The sequence below is a fragment of the Podarcis vaucheri genome (assembly GCF_965113315.1).
Source record: "Podarcis vaucheri genome assembly, chromosome: 18".
Lineage (NCBI taxonomy): Eukaryota > Metazoa > Chordata > Lepidosauria > Squamata > Lacertidae > Podarcis > Podarcis vaucheri.
The window spans coordinates 3901285-3917416 of NC_138756.1; the positions used below are offsets into that span (position 1 = coordinate 3901285).

A 16132-nucleotide genomic window follows, 5' to 3' on the forward strand; every position below is an offset into this window, starting at 1 on the left:
AGCTGAATACCTTCTTTGCCCGATTTGAGGTGACACCAACAGTGATCCAACAGGGATGCCAGAGCTATTGGCGTCACTACCTACAGGAAATGCTGCCAGGGTGGAAGAGGGAGAAGTGAGGCGAATATTAAAGGAGGTAAACACAAGGAAGGCTATGGGCCCAGATGGGGTGGCTGGCAGGGTGCTAAGAGATTGTTCGGACCAACTGGCAGGAATCCTTATGAAGATTTTAACCAGTCTCTGGCCCAAGCCACTGTTCCACCCTGTCTGAAATCCGCTACCATTATACCCCTGCCAAAAACATCAAAGATAGACAGTCTGAATGATTTTCGCCCTGTGGCGTTGACACCCATTATAATGAAATGTTTCGAAAAACTGGTGAGGGACCGCATCTTATCTTGTCTGCCAGTGGGACTTGACCCTTACCAGTTTGCGTACAAGGCAAAGAGATCCACAGAGGATGCTGTGGCAATGGGTTTACATGCTGTCCTGACTCATTTGGAGAAGCAAGGGAACTATGCGAGACTCTTATTTGTAGACTTTAGTTCTGCATTTAATACTATTCTTCCGCATAGATTGGTGCCCAAATTATTAGACCTGGGACTTGCACCATGTTTGTGCAGGTGGATATTAGACTTTCTATCAAACCGTTCCCAAAGGGTCAGGTTGGGTTCCCACGTCTCTGCAGATCTCATCACGAATACGGGGACGCCGCAGGGGTGCGTGTTGAGCCCGCTTTTATATACGCTCTATACAGCTGACTGTGCCCCCAAATACCCCAGTAATAAGATCATTAAGTTTGCAGATGATACAACGGTGGTTGGTTTAATTACTGCTGGAGAGGGGGAGGCGGCCTATAGGAAGGATGTCGAGCAGTTGGGGGAGTGGTGCAGGAAAAACAACTTACTCCTTAACTTAAAGAAAACAAAAGAGATCATTGTGGACTTTAGGAAACGTAAATTGAATATTCAGCCACTTATTATTGAGGGGAAGTGCGTGGAACAGGTCTCGGTGTTTCGATTTCTGGGAATGGATTTGAGAGACGACCTAACCTGGGGAGAGAACAGCAAAGACCTGGTGAAGAGAGCACAGCAGATGTTATATTTTCTGAGAATTCTCCGGAAAAACAATCTCTCAAAGGACCTGTTGATGGCATTTTACCATTGCACTGTGGAGAGCGTACTAACTTATGGTCTGTGCGTGTGGTTTGGGAGCTGCACAGCCAGGGAAAAAACAACGCTATCCAGGGTCGTAAAGACTGCAGAGAGAATTATTGGGTGCACTCTTCCCACCTTAGATGGGAAGCGGCAGAGATAGCACATGACAGTACGCACCCCGGAAATGATCTCTTTCAGCTTCTGCCTTCTGGAAGAAGGTATAGGGTTATAAAGGCCAGGACTAGCCGTCCGAGAAACAGTTTCTACGCTAATGCAATTCTGGCTCTAAACGCAGCATAAGGGGTCTCTGTAGTATAGTGTATTTTAAAATGGGGTTTTAGAGTTTTTAGGGTTTTTTGAATGTTTTATGTAGTTTTGTAATAGTTTTATGCAGTTTTTATGTAGTTTTATTTAGTTTTGTGGTAGTTTTATGTAGTTTTATGTAGTTTTTCAATTTCATTGTTCCGCAAGGGACAATGACAATAAAGATATCGTAATCGTAATCGTTAAGAGGCATGCAAGGTTTCTTCTTACCACTGATTTATTTTCCTAGTTATTTCTAATTCACATGCCGTTCCTTTCCGTTAACCTTATATTACAATAGGGTTGTTGTTGTTGTTGTTTTTTTAAAAAAGCTTATCATCCTTAACAATCAGCTGTCAACTTGTCAATTCCTGCACATACATTATTTTACCATTTGCAACATCTACAAGTGAGCTTACTCCACAAATTTTTAAAAATCCACAATAAATCAGTAATTATCATTTCTTTTTCATTTTTTCTTTTTTTTGCATCTTACTGGTTTTTTGTGTTTTTTAAAAAACATTTTATTAAGGATTTTCTTGTTTTACAGAAGGAAGTGTGATGCCTTGTATTTTTTTCCCCATGTAACATTTTTACAAATCCGTTTCATTTGTTGAGGCATTAGGGGGAGAAGAAAAAAATGAAAAAAGAAAGGGGGGTGGAGAGAGGGAAGATGGATGGGGGTGGGGTCGGCTGGCGGTGTTTCTATTATGTTTAATGTATGTAGAGTTCGGTGTCAGTGTTGCTTGTGTTGTTCACTTGTGGTCCTTTGGTGGTGAGAGAGGTTGGGGTTGGCCTGGGGTGTGATTGTTTGCTTGTGACTGGCTGTGGTGGTCTTTGTTTTCGTGTGGGTGAGGTGGGTGGGTGTTTTGGATCAGGTTATCCATACTGATTTGTATGCTGTTGGTGGATTATTGTCATTGTCCTGTTGGGCTGTGTATGTGATAAAGGGGAGCCATACCGGGGTGAAGGCGTCTTCTTCTGTTTGTCCCCGTGTCAGTTTCAGTTTATTAGTTAATTTTTCTAGTAGGGCTGTTTCCCATACTATTTGGTACCATTGGTCCATGCTTACTCCTGACAACCTGATATGGTCATTTTTCAGCGGTTGTTTAAGAAAAAACATAATAAGGATCTACTCGCCTTCTCCCTCTGTGATTTCCCCTACCTTGTTGAATTTCTTGGGCCACTGAATGGCTTCTGGGTTAATGGTGAACTTTATGCCAGCAGACGTCTCTCTCCTTATATCCCCAATTTTCACAAGGACATGAGACTTATTGGGAGACATCACCCAGTTCCCAATATCGAAGTCCGCTGGCAGCTCCCAGTTCTCATCCAAGCACAGCCTGCCCCTGGAAGTATTCAGACACCGGATTTCTCATAAGAAAGGGTGAAGCTGGAATGGCAGGGAAAAGCACCAGCATTAAGAAACCACGAAGCTAAGATGTCCTACTCACTTTGTCCTCTTATGATTTGGGGCCTGCGTGTATCTCATGTAGACTAGAATTCCTATTCAGGCTTTTTTTGTAATATATTAAAGCATTTATATAGAGTGCATATAAAATAACAAGGAGCTTTACAGATTAAGTTTAATACAAAAGACAAGTTAATACATTCTTAAAATCCACAAAAGCCATAGATACTCAAAATGTCCTAAAAGTCAGTGTTCATGAATGTGCTTGCGAACAATCACATTGAAACTAGTAGAGAGAGCACAATTTCCGCAGGAGTCCCCTTTAGCTCTAGTGAAGTTTATCCCACTACACAGGGGTCATTGCAGAGAAGGCCTTCACAGACCCTGCAATCCTCACCTGAGGCCCTTTTTGGAGTGGCACCTCTATGAAAGATCTGGAGGGTGGCAGATAGAGAATTCACCTTTTTTTCAGAACCAAAGCCATCTGTTGGACGAAGTGACTCAATATGGACATCCAGTGAATTATCATTAAGAACTACAACAAAAAGTAGAGTTATGACCAAGGACACTTTCGGATCATAACCAATTACTACTTGAATTAAAAGATGAAAAAACACATCATTCAGGTGGAGATGAAACGATGGACTTCTTGCTAACCAAACAATTTTACTTAAAGCTGAAAAAACTTTGAAAGATTATTTTGAGTTCAACTTAAATCAAGGAATGGATCTGAAGGTTGTCTGGGACTCAAGTAAAGCAGTAATGTGGGCTTTTTCATTCATGAAAATGCTTTCTAAAAGAAGATGAGAGAACAAAAAAACCCCAGACCTGCTGGAAGAGCTGATTGAAAATGAAAATATTTGATGCTGTTAAATCAAGAAACTGAATGGAAGATTAAAATGTTATGGCAGAATTTTTTTTGAATTTGCCAACCAGCCAGGCAAACTGCTGGCATGGCAGCTAAAGAAGAAGCAGACCATGAACTTAATAAAAAAACTAAATATAGAAGGAAAAATCACCCAAAAGATGTAAGAAAGCAATATGTAAGGTATTATTAAGAACTGTATCAAGTCCGTAAAGAGAACATAAATAATATTGAAGAATATTTAAAGCAGAATAACCTCCCAAAAATTGTAAAAGAGAAACTCAATTCATTAAATGCATCTGGCACCATGATGGAGCTACAACAGGCAATTATTCAAAATGGGAAAAACTCCAGGGCCAGATGGGCTATCAGCAAAGTACTAAAGAAACTACAAGATTATCTGGCACAACCACTAAAAGATGTAATGAACGAAATATTAAATATAGGGAAAGTGCCAGATGCTTGGAAAGATGATTACATTATAGGGATTCTGAAACAAAATACGTATTTATTATCAGTCAAAAAATTTAGGCCCATCTCTCTATTAAATAATGGCTATAAACTGTTTGCAGACATATTGGCAAACCACATTAATTCCACAGAGGAATTAACACAATTTATTCTGATAGTAAATAATGTAATAACAGAAAAATGCAAAATAATGAAAGGGACAAGACAGGGATGTCCCCTGTCACCATTATTGTTGATTTTAGTTTTAGAGACCCTGGCCAGAAGTATAAGATCAGATGAAGAAATAAAAGGAAAAACAGGTTACAAAGCATATAACCTTAAGGCATTTATACACCGCCCATCTGGTATAACCTTGTGGTAACTGTAGAAGACCCTGTGGCTAGCAGGGTCTTGGAACAGATTCTAAAGTTTGGAGAAGTAGCAGGCTTTAAACTAAATAAAAGTAAAAACAGCTAAGAATATAAATATTTTTAAGGATAACTATAGAAGAGCTAGGAGAGAAATAAAGAAAAACTTAGAAGTGTGTGGAAGAATGAATTTAGCGCAATTGGGAAGGGTATCATTAACTAAAATGAATGTATTGTCAAGAATGCTATTTCAAACAATACCCTTGATCAGCAATCCAGGACACTTCAAAGAATGGCAGAAAGATATTACAAAATTTATCTGGCAGGGGAAGAAGCCAAGAATAAAATATAATTTGTTGATAGATTCTAAAGACAAAAGCAGATTCTCCCTACCAGATTTAAGACTATATTATGAGGCATCCTGTTTATGCTGGCTAAGGGAAGGGATGTTATTTTAAAAAACCCTGATGTTTTAGAAGGTCATGACAATAGATATGGTTGGCATGCATGTTGGTGGTATGAGTAGGTTAAAGTACATAGAGCTTTCTTAAATCATGTTGTAAGAGTCCTGCAGCTGGATCCCACCATGGACTCTCCTTCCTTGGAGGTTTTTAAGCAGAGGTTGGATGGCCATCTCTAATGGATGCTTTAGTTGAGATTCCTGCATTGGACAGAGTTCCCCCAGGAAAAAAAGCCCGCGGTATAAATAGTAAAATGATTATTATGGAAAGGGATGTTCCTATTTTCATCGGAGAAATGTTGGGGAGTAGGCTACTATTACTAAGACTAACAATGATATTTTACAGGTCTCTCCACAGTCGAAATCAGCATCTGCATGGATTGCAGTTTTCAAAAAGGGGAAGGAAATACCTGCCATGGTCGGATCCAGCTCCTTCTTTGGTCTTTGTGAGTAAAGTTCAGGCCAAACTTCCAACTCTCCCAAACACACCCCTTGACTTCTGTCCAACATGTTTTTCTCCAGCTCTGCACCTGCTACTTGAGTCATTCAAGACTTCAGAAAGTTATTGTGGTGAAACTTATTCCACTTGGAATAATCAAAATTATAGTCATCTCATCTTCTGAAAGCTCAGGAGATATTTCTGGAGATTACATCAGTCTCAGAAAGTAGCATGACAATATTAATTGTGCTGTGTCTGGGAAAGAAAAAGTGCAGATAATATTTCCTGTGATGCAGACAGACTGAGTCAAGCTGCAGAGCTGGCAAAAGAGGGGTGTGCCTGCCTTGTGCTTCCTAGCTCTGAAGGTAGAGTTGAAAACCACCCAGATTGGGAAAGCCCAGGCAGTCTGGCCTTGCAAGAGTCTTTGGGTTCTTCTGCTATGCCTCCTTGGCAGGTAAGAGGAGGAGGAGGCAGAGCCAGAATGAGATCCCTGCTCCTTCTGTTTCTGCTTTTGCTGCTCATGATGCCCTTTGGAGTCTGCAGGAACCACAAGGCGAAATGCCCCTTGAATCTGGTCAGGGATCAAACGGATGCTCGCAATTACTACTGGCCTGGACACTTTCTCATCAGTGGGATCATCTCGCCAAAACGTTTATATGAAGAAACTCCATACATCTTTTCTCAGACACCCTTCGCTAGGATTGAAAAGTATGTACTTCACAGTTTCATGATTCTCCAGTCCATCTAGTGGTTCCTATTTATCAAGGAAATAGCTCCTTTCTCAGGGCTGGGGAGCCAAGGGCTGATGTTGCTGTACTACCCCGCCCTTAACCATTGGGCTTGCTGGTTGGGGGTGATGGGAGCTGGGGGGGGGGTCTAGTATAAGATTCCACCCAACCCTCTCCTATTTCCATGGTCTCTGGGTCTTCCTTAGGAAAACACTTTCCTACCTTTGATTCTGTGTTGCTTTTAGAAGAATGCAAGAATGTTAGTGAATCTGGTCAGGGTTCAAAAGGATGCACTGAATTTTCCCACCTGCAGGATGCCATGAAACTCAGGCAATTTCCAAGGCTCAAAGGTTTCATTCAATATTATTCCATTTGGACAATTCAGAAACTGTCGTTAAGGAATGTTACAGTTTTACAAATGGAATTTAAGATCCTCTAGATGACTTTTGGTGGCTGAAGAGCAGGAAAGATGTACTTTAATTGGAATGATGAATAAAATAATATGAATCAGGAGACTTCCTTGTTCGTGGAGTCAGGTCTCTAAAATATGAAGAGGAATTATTCCTTTTTTCACATACACAACTGGCCTCATTTCTAAGTAGTGAGATGTTTGAGATTTCTTCACGTGGAATCCATAGGTACCTGTTTCCTATCCCAGAGGGAGGCATGAAACTCTAGCAATTTCCAAGCTGCCAAAATTATTTTATGTTTATTCTATTTGGATCATTTGTGAACAACCTTAGCACAGTTCTCTTGACACAATACCACAGGAGACCTACAGCCCACTATGGGCTACATTAAAGGTTTCCTCCTCCAATCTCAGCACTTTTTCCTTTCTGTCACTGCTTTTTTTAAAAAAATAAAAATAGAAGCGTTTTAAGAAACTCTTGAAAATGGGTGGATTTTTATGGGTGAAAGCAGGAACGATATGCTTCAAATAAAATGGTTATATAAAATAACCAGGGGGTGTCCTCACTGGTGGAGTCAGTGATCCAAACATGGGCAAAATTATAATTTCCCACACACTCAAACCTGAAAGCCATCAGGCCTCATTTGTATCTGAAAGGGGACTGAGGTATTTGGTGCTTCCCCTCCTTCAATAAAATTGTCTCTTATCTACCTATAGTCTAGCCCCTTGGAAGAAGTCAAAGACCAATGCAGGAAAAGCAGCCTTTGCAGCAACTTCCCAGTATATCACACATTTTGAGGGGCACCTTCATTTCCTACTCATAGAACCACAGTAGAAAAGAATCATAGAGTTGTAGAGATGGAAGGAACCCAGAGGAGACCCACCTGAAGCATCCATGACACATGGTCACCTTCGGAGGGAGTCTGTTCCACTGCTGAACAGCTCTGTGTGCTGTTTGCATCAAAGCTCCGGTCATGGAGCAGAGGACTCCAAATATTTGTTCTATGCTAGACAGGAAAAGGTTTGATATTAATGTAAAAGGATAAATAAATACTAATCTTTGTGAATCATATAATATTCCCTCCCTTCCAATCATATGAATATCAGTTTCACTCTTTTTAAAGGATTCATTTATTGCAGGGAGGCAACTAGGTTCTCCCGGTACATGTTGTCTTTCCTGTTCACCATCCAAGAGATCAACCAGGATCTCAGGCTCTTACCCAACATCACCCTGGGCTACAACATCTATGAGAATTATTTCGATGCAAGGATGACTTCAGACGCCATGCTAGAGCTGCTTGCAGGCAGTGGATGCAATATTCCCAATTATCACTGTGGAGAACAGAATCACCTGCTGGCTGTTCTTGAAAGAGGCAGTACTGTCATCTCAAAAGTGATTTCAGACTTGTCAGGCATCTACAAAACCCCACAGGTAAGTAGTGGGAGAGCATGGGGGACAGAGAATTTCAACTGCGTAAAATCCTATTTTCTTTCTGGAGAGGTCAAGTGGGGATATTTTTAAAAATGGGGAAATCCTGAGCTATGGATCCTACATCCCTTTTTCAAAACTGAGCCTTCACCAACTTGTCACCTCCAGATGTTTCAGACTAAAACTCCCATCAGCCTCAGCCAGCAGAGATTTAGATATTAGTCATTTCAGATAGTTAAATATCTGTTATGCTGAAAGTAAAATAAATTGCTGATCTTTTGCTTTCCTTCCTAGATCAGTTATGGCTTCACTGCCCAGGTTCTCGAAGGTACAACCCTGTTCCCTTTTGTCTACCGGATGAGTCCCAAAGAGGAAAGTCAGTACCAGGGGATTGTTGAATTGCTCCTGCATTTTGGATGGACATGGATTGGCCTCTGCACTCCAGACAGTGACAGTGGAGAAAGATTTGTGAGCGCTGTGAAACCTCTGATGCTCAGCAAAGGGATCTGCATTGCTTTATCAAAAAGAGTACCAGAAAGTTATTTTGATGAATTTATAACACCTGGGGAACCATTTTTCCTATGGAGACAAGTTGGGGTATTTGTTTCCTATATAACCAATGCACATGTTATCATAATACTCATGGCAATAAACCATGTCTATGAGAAGGAAATAGGTGCGAAAGTCTGGATCACAACAGCTTTGCTAGAAATCAGAATTGGCTTTGACATCCCTCCAAATATATTCCAGCATCTCCATGGTTCTCTGTTCTTTGCAATTGAGACTGGAATAAGGAGCAGCAAAGGTGGCAAAAATAAATTGCAGACCAATTTTGGGGATTATTTCAATCCAGCATTTCAGTGTTCATATTCAAAGCATCTGTTGTCCGTGAAAGGCAGGATAAGATGCAGAGAGGAGGAGAAACTGCAGCCATTGCCCCAAGGGGAGCATGAGATAGTCCTGTCTCATGACAGCTATGGCACTTACATCAATGTTCAGGCTGTGGCTCAGGCCTTGCATGCTTCGCTTTCATCAAGATCCAAGAGGAGGCTGATGGTGGAGGAAGGAGAGCAATGGGGACACGCAAGGCTACAGCCGTGGCAGGTATTTCCTTCCCCCTTTTGCAAACTACAGTCCACACAGATGCTGATCTTGACTGGGGATAAACCTGTAAAATATCATAGTTACTATTAGTAATAGTAGCTTACCTTCCAACATGTCCCATCCCATAACGATCCTTTTGCTATTTATACCCAGGGCTTTCTTCAGGGGGAACCAGCTGGAACTCAGCTCCAGCACCTCTAAACTGGGGGCCATTTGGACCTTTGGAGGGTCTGTAGTGATAATATTAGTATTATTCTGTTTATATATCAACTTTCATCTGAAGATCAGAGGGTGGTTTGCAGAATAAAAATACAAAATGAGAATAGAAAAAGCAAATGAAAGAAAGAAAACAAGCAAACCAAAAGCACATTAAAATGCCCAGAGATGGTTTTATCCACCCAAATCCTGGTTACAGAATAACTTTCTCGCCTGGCACCTAAAGATTTGTCACAAAGGTGTCCAGGGAGCCTCTCTGGGAGAACATCCCCCAAGCAAGGAGCCAACACAGAAAAGTCCTGTTGTCGTGCTGCCACCCTCCAGATATCTCTATTTTTATATATTTTTTATTTAAGTTTTTTTTCATTTCTTTCCAAGCTCCTGTATAGTTATTCTTAAAAATATTTATGTTTGTAGCTGTTATCCATACTCCTAAATATTAAACTTTCTTCTCAATCATCAGTTCTGTCACATTTTCCACCAATACTTTCGTTCTACATTTATTTAGTTTAAAACCTGCTACTTCTCCAACTTGAGAATCTGTTCAAGACCTTGGTTGGCTAGCCATGGGGTCTTCTACAGTTACCACATGGTCATCTGCAAATGCTTTGAGTTTATATGCTTTGTAACCTACTGTTGGGACGCGGGTGGCGCTGTGGGTTAAACGACAGAGCCTAAGACTTGCCGACCAAAGGTCGGCGGTTCAAATCCCTGCGACTGGGTGAGCTCCCGTTGCTCGATCCCTGCCCCTTCCAACCTAGCAGTTCGAAAGGACGTCAAAGTGCAAGTAGATAATTAGGTACCGCTCCGGTGGGAAGGTAAACGGCGTTTCCATGTGCTGTTCTGGTTCACCAGAAGTGGCTTAGTCCTGCTGGCCACATGACCCGGAAGCTGGACGCCGGCTCCCTCGGCCAATAAAGCGAGATGAGCGCCCCAACCCCAGAGTTGGCCGCGACTGGACCTAATGGTCAGGGGTCCCTTTACCTTTACCTTTAACCTATGTTTTCCCTTTTATTTCTTCATCTGATCTTCTACTTCTGGCCAGGGTCCCTAAAACTAAAATAATAATGGTGACTGAGGATATCCCTGTCTTGTCCCTTTCATTATTTTGAATTTTTCTGTTATTACGTTGTTTACCATCATCATAGTCTGTTAGTCAGAATAAATTGTGTCAATTCCTCTAAGTACAGTGGTACCTCGGGTTACAGACGCTTCAGTTTACAGACTCTGGCAACCCAGAAATAGTACCTGGGGTTAAGAACTTTGCTTCAGGATGAGAACAGAAATCGCGCAGCGGCAGCCTAAGGCCCCACTAGCTAAAGTGGTACCTCAGGTTAAGAACAGTGTCAGGTTAAGAATGGACCTCCAGAACAATTTAAGTTCTTAACCTGAGGTACCACTGTCATGACTCTCTGAATTTCATCATCTCTATAGTCTTCTTCGTAGAAGTCCATGAAAAAATGGTCAAAGGCCTTCTCTGCATCTATAAAAATCAACACTGCTTGTTTATCATTTCTAACCTCCAGATATTCTATTATATCAATTATATTCCTTATATTATCCTTCATCTGGCGGCCTGGCAAAAAACCAGCCTGGTCCTGATGAATTAAATCCATTAATAGCACTTTCATGTCGTTTGCCAATAGGTCTGCAAACAGTTCATAGTCATTATTTAATAGAGAAATCAGCCTATCATTTTTGACTGATAATAGATTTGTATCTTTTTTCAGAATCAGCGTAATCTAAGTATCTTAAACATTTTAGTGGTTGTGCCAAATAATCTTGCAATTTCTTATAGTACTTTGCTGATAGCCCCCCTGGCCCTGGTTTTTTTCCCCATTTTGGCTTGATTAATTGCCTGTTGTAGCTTCCCAGTTTCTTAATGCTGGCGCTTTCCCCTGCCATTCCAGCTTCACCCTTTCTTGAGAGAAATCCAGTGTCTGAATACTTCCAGGGGCAGACTGTGCTTGGATGAGAACTGGGAGCTGCCAGCGGACTTCAATATTATGAACTGGGCGATCTATCCCAATAAGTCTCGTGCCCTTGTGGAAATTGGGAATATAAGGAGAGGAGCATCTGCTGGCATAAAGTTCACCATTAACCCAGAAGCCATTGAGTGGAACAAGAAATTCAAGAAGGTAGGGGGGATAATTGGGGGAGGGGGGCTAGGAGATCCTGACTGTGCTCTTCCTTGAACAACCACTGCAGAATGAGCATGTCAGGGTGACTGTCCAGGAACAGCTGGAACCAGCACGCCTTCTTTCTACAGCAGCTGAGATAGGAGGGGAATTTGGGATGCTCAAATAAAGGATACTGACCTTTCACACATGCAGAAGGATGAAAAGTAATTTATTTTACAAATGATAATTACTGATTTATTGTATATTTTTTTAAATTTGTGAGTAAGCTCACTTGTATTAAATTTGTCTCAATTTGTGGTTGATGTGGTGAAATTTGGAAAATCAATTAAGGCAATTTGGCAAAAAAACAACAAACCATAACCCCAACTCTCCTTTCAGTTGGGCATTGAACAGCAAAGCGCTTTCTCTCTCTCTCTCTGACACACACAAACACGAGAATGAACCGTGTGAGAGATTATTCGAATCCTGAAATTTGGGGGAATCACATGTCAAACCCATTGTCATTTGCTTTGAAATTCTTTTAAGAAGGGAAACAGGTAAATGGAGAAGAGGAAACAGAGTTCTGTGGCTCAAACCTCAGCTGTACTGAACTCAATTTAAAGCACAAGATATTCTGGTCACCCCAATGGTCAGCGGGGGGTTGAAAGGACCCTGATGAGGGGTCAAGGCTGCATTCCAGAGATCATGTTCTGCAGCTAAAGAGAACTGACCGCATTAAGGGAATGGGGAGATGGCAGGCAACTGGGGATCTTGGCTGCTGGAAACGGCAACTGGGATCTCTCTGGATTCCCTGCCAGACAGACCCCTCCCCAACCTCTATGTGATTGATGTAGAGCTGGGATGATTTCCTGAATGATTCATTGGGGGCCACAACTGCAAATCTTGGGGTAGATCAGGGTTTCCCAAACTTGGGTCCCCAGCTGTCTTTGGACTACAGCTCCCATCATCCTGAGCTGGCAAGACCAGTTGTCAGGGATCACCACCATGCTATAGAGATCGCGTTGAGTGAATTACATACACACAAATACTCCTAACTGTTCCTCTTTGTTGCACCTTCTTGTCTTTCTGGTTAGGCCGTACCTCGTTCCAGGTGTACAGAAAGATGCCAGCCTGGATATGCCAAGGTGGTCCTAGAAGGAAAGCCCATTTGCTGCTATGCTTGTGCTCAGTGTGCAGACGGGACCTTCTCCACTCGGGAAGGTGGGTGATTCCAAGGGGGAAGAAATTCCTGGAGAGAGTAAACACAGGACAGAAATTCAGTCTCACACACTGCAGACATAGGGGAATGGGAATCCTTCCTTGACTTCCTTAGTATTAATCACCTTTATTACATCCAGGAAGTGAGTTGATAGGAATGACCATAAGGAAGAAATATCTGGGGTGCAAACTGGGCAGCTGTGAGAGGAATGTCCGCAAAGCATTCCTTTTTGATTTTTTAGACCAAGCCACACAAAAAGGAAATAATGTTGACACTTATCAAAAATAATGGATAGACGATGAAAAGCAGCAAATTACTATCAGCAAAAGCACAAGAAAAATAAATTTTTCATGTGAAAATTATTACAATATAATCTATGGACCGTTCTGATCTCACTGCTATGAACATTGAATGGAAGCAATGTCTGCATTTTAAAGGTTCAGGCAAAGAGGAACAGGCAGGATCCAAACAATGCAGTTAACAGAAGTGGAGTGGTCACTGCCTCTCAGTTTATCCTAGATCACAATGTTAATAGAGCACAGATCATGAGGGATGTAAGTGATGCTGCAGCCACTCTTTTTCTCTTCCCCAGATGCAGAACATTGCACCAAATGCCCAGAAGATCACCATTCAAACAAGGACAGAGATCAATGTGTCCCCAAGATTATCATCTTCCTGGCTTATGAAGAATATTTGGGAATGGTGTTAGCTTCCGTTGCCCTCTTCTTGTCCTTAACAGCAGGCATTGTGTTGGGAATCTTCATTAAATACAAGGAAACTCCCATTGTCAAAGCCAACAACCGGAACCTCTCCTACACCCTCCTCGTCTCCCTCCTGCTTTCCTTTCTGTCCTCCTTCCTCTTCATCGGGCGCCCAAGGAAAGAGACCTGCCTTCTCCGACAAACGGCCTTCAGCATCATCTTCTCAGTTGCTGTTTCTTCTGTCTTGGCAAAGACCATCACGGTGGTGCTGGCCTTCCTGGCCACAAAGCCCGGGAACAGGGTGAGGAGATGGCTGGGCAAGAGTCTGGCCAACTCCATTCTCATCTCCTGTTCTGGGGGGCAAGTTCTCATCTGCACCATCTGGCTGGGCTCTTCTCCCCCATTCCCAGAGTCCGACATGCGCTCCCAGGTGGAAGAGATCATCCTGCAATGCAACGAAGGGTCTGTGGCCATGTTTTACGTAGCCCTCGGCTACATGGGCTTCTTGTCTGCCACCTGCTTCACGGTGGCTTTCCTAGCCAGGAAGTTGCCCGGCTCCTTCAACGAAGCCAAGCTGATCACCTTCAGCATGCTGGTCTTCTGCAGTGTTTGGGTGTCTTTTGTGCCCACCTACCTGAGCACCAAGGGCAAGTACATGGTGGCCGTGCAGATCTTCTCTATGTTGGCCTCCAGTGCTGGGCTTCTGGGCTGCATCTTCCTTCCCAAGTGCTACATTATTGTGCTGAGGCCTGATCTGAACACAAAGGAGCACCTGACAACAAGGAATTAAGGGGACACCTGATTCTTAAAATAGTCCATGTTCCCTATGTCCAGAAGTGCATAAAGGAAACACACCTGCTCATCCATGTTGCTTATTCTCCACCTCTGAAAGAGATTGTGTTCCTTCTTAGCCCAGGTTTTAGGAAGTCCTGTTGACATGAACAGGAAGATGGGAGGAAATGTTTTGCTACCTTGCTTTGCCAAGGACTACAGTGAGTCCTGGTCTACTGCCCTTAGTTTGTATACTATTATCTTTTTAAAATTTTGTGTTTTGGGAACTTATATTTATCTCACAACAAGATAGGCTGGAGGGAGAGAGGAGTTAGGTTTTTGAGTCTGTTTCCTTTGTCCTGACTACCTATTAACCATATCAATTCTAATATTCCCCAATACTGTTTGGTTATGCCAGTTCTATGTATTCAATTTTCTATGCTCCTTTTCCTGTATTTATGCGCTATCATTCATAAGCTCACTTCACACCATTTCGTTCTCCTAAGCTTTGTATATCAATAAACTGAGAAATTCATTAAAGACATCTTCCGTAGTCTGTTGGTTTAATTTCTGTATTGTGTAAGCTCTGCTCCCTGTTCCAAAGAGTAGCAGCTGACCTTAGCCAACCCGCGACTGGGATCCAATGAATTTTATTGCACTGGCCAGGGTTAGGGATAGGGTTAGAGGGGAGAGGGAACTCCGGCGCTCACGGGAGTGGCAGGCCGCCTACGCCAATCTGGGCGAGTCATTGTGAAAGGAGGTGGGGAGGGCGTTCCACAGGGCAGGCGCCACCACCGAGAAGCCCCTCTGCCTGGTTCCCAGTTTGTGGCACAGGTCATCATCCGATGAATTTAGAGCTTCATTTATTTCTGTGTTTATATTTAAAGAAATTATGCATTTTAAAAGTATTGCACATTGATCGTAATATTAAGAATGCACTTAAAATTACTACGCACAACAATGAATAAGGGATTGCAATGCACACACAGTTAAGCAGCATAAATATTCGTTAACAAAGTCTAATCTTGTTGTGATTATTATTACTTTTATTGCTACTAATACCAGTGGCTTACAAGACTCAGCTCTATTCTGCCTTGGTCAGTCCCCACCTGGAATACTGTGTCCAATTCCGGGCACCACTATTTAAGAAGGATGTTGACCAATGGGAAGAAACCCCTCACCCCCCAGAGATATGCCGGCTCAGAGAGCCCCCTGAGCTTAGACTACGAAGCCTCTGAGGGTGTGCAGAGTGCAAATCCCCCAGGGGCCCCTCTCTCTCCCGGGCCCAACTGGGGGCCCTGCCCCTGCCAGCCTCTCCGGCCTCTGAGGGCGTGCAGAGTGCAAATCCCTCCAGGGCCCCTCTCTCTCCCGGGCCCACCTGGGGGCCCTGCCCCTGCCAGCCTCTCCGGCCTCTGAGGGCGCGCAGAGTGCAAATCCCCCCAGGGGCCCCTCTCTCTCCGGGGCTCTCCTGGGGGCCCTGCCCCTGCCAGCCCCTCCGGCCTCTGAGGGCGTGCAGAGTGCCAATCCCCCCGGGGCCCCTCTCTCTCCTGGGGGCCCTGCCCCTGCCAGCCTCCCTGGCCTCTGAGGGCGTGCAGAGTGCCAATCCCCCCGGGGCCCCTCTCCCTCCTGGGGGCCCTGCCCCTGCCAGCCTCTCTGGCCTCTGAGGGCGTGCAGAGTGCAGCTGGACGGGCTGCAGGCGCTGGTGTCCCTGGCGGACGAGGAGGGTCATGTGGCCCTCAGAGGGGAAGGGGCCACCTTCAAAAGGCCCTGCCACTCCCGCCAGTCTCCACCGGCACGGCTCACACTGGGGGGGGGCAGACTTCCCAGCATGCACTGCCAGCTCCGTTGGGCCAATGGTCGAATCCCAGCATGAATCAATTTGAAATTTAACCGTTTTTCCAGTGTATAACCACATAATTCAATCTCAAGGAGTCTTATGTTCAGCTTCGCTTATTAGCTTTATGGATAAATTATCCTTTATT

At 43.4% G+C, this 16132-nt stretch overlaps 2 protein-coding genes across 2 annotated transcripts in view; one reads left to right on the forward strand and one right to left on the reverse strand.

Annotated features, from left to right (window-relative positions):
- The window catches only part of LOC309522770 (vomeronasal type-2 receptor 26-like), an 83604-nt gene extending 69015 nt beyond the window's left edge, over positions 1–14589 (forward strand). Inside the window, exons 2-7 of the mRNA XM_082206321.1 lie at positions 5908–6161; positions 7731–8022; positions 8314–9123; positions 11250–11477; positions 12554–12680; positions 13271–14589. Of these exons, the coding sequence (XP_082062447.1) occupies positions 5935–6161; positions 7731–8022; positions 8314–9123; positions 11250–11477; positions 12554–12680; positions 13271–14169 (2583 nt within the window). The 5' untranslated portion in view covers positions 5908–5934 and the 3' untranslated portion in view covers positions 14170–14589. The remainder of the gene's footprint in view (positions 1–5907; positions 6162–7730; positions 8023–8313; positions 9124–11249; positions 11478–12553; positions 12681–13270) is intronic.
- The window catches only part of LOC309523125 (vomeronasal type-2 receptor 26-like), a gene marked incomplete at its 5' end in the record, with an annotated part of 55046 nt that overhangs the window by 11812 nt on the left and 27102 nt on the right, over positions 1–16132 (reverse strand). The gene's annotated exons all lie outside the window — the stretch shown is intronic.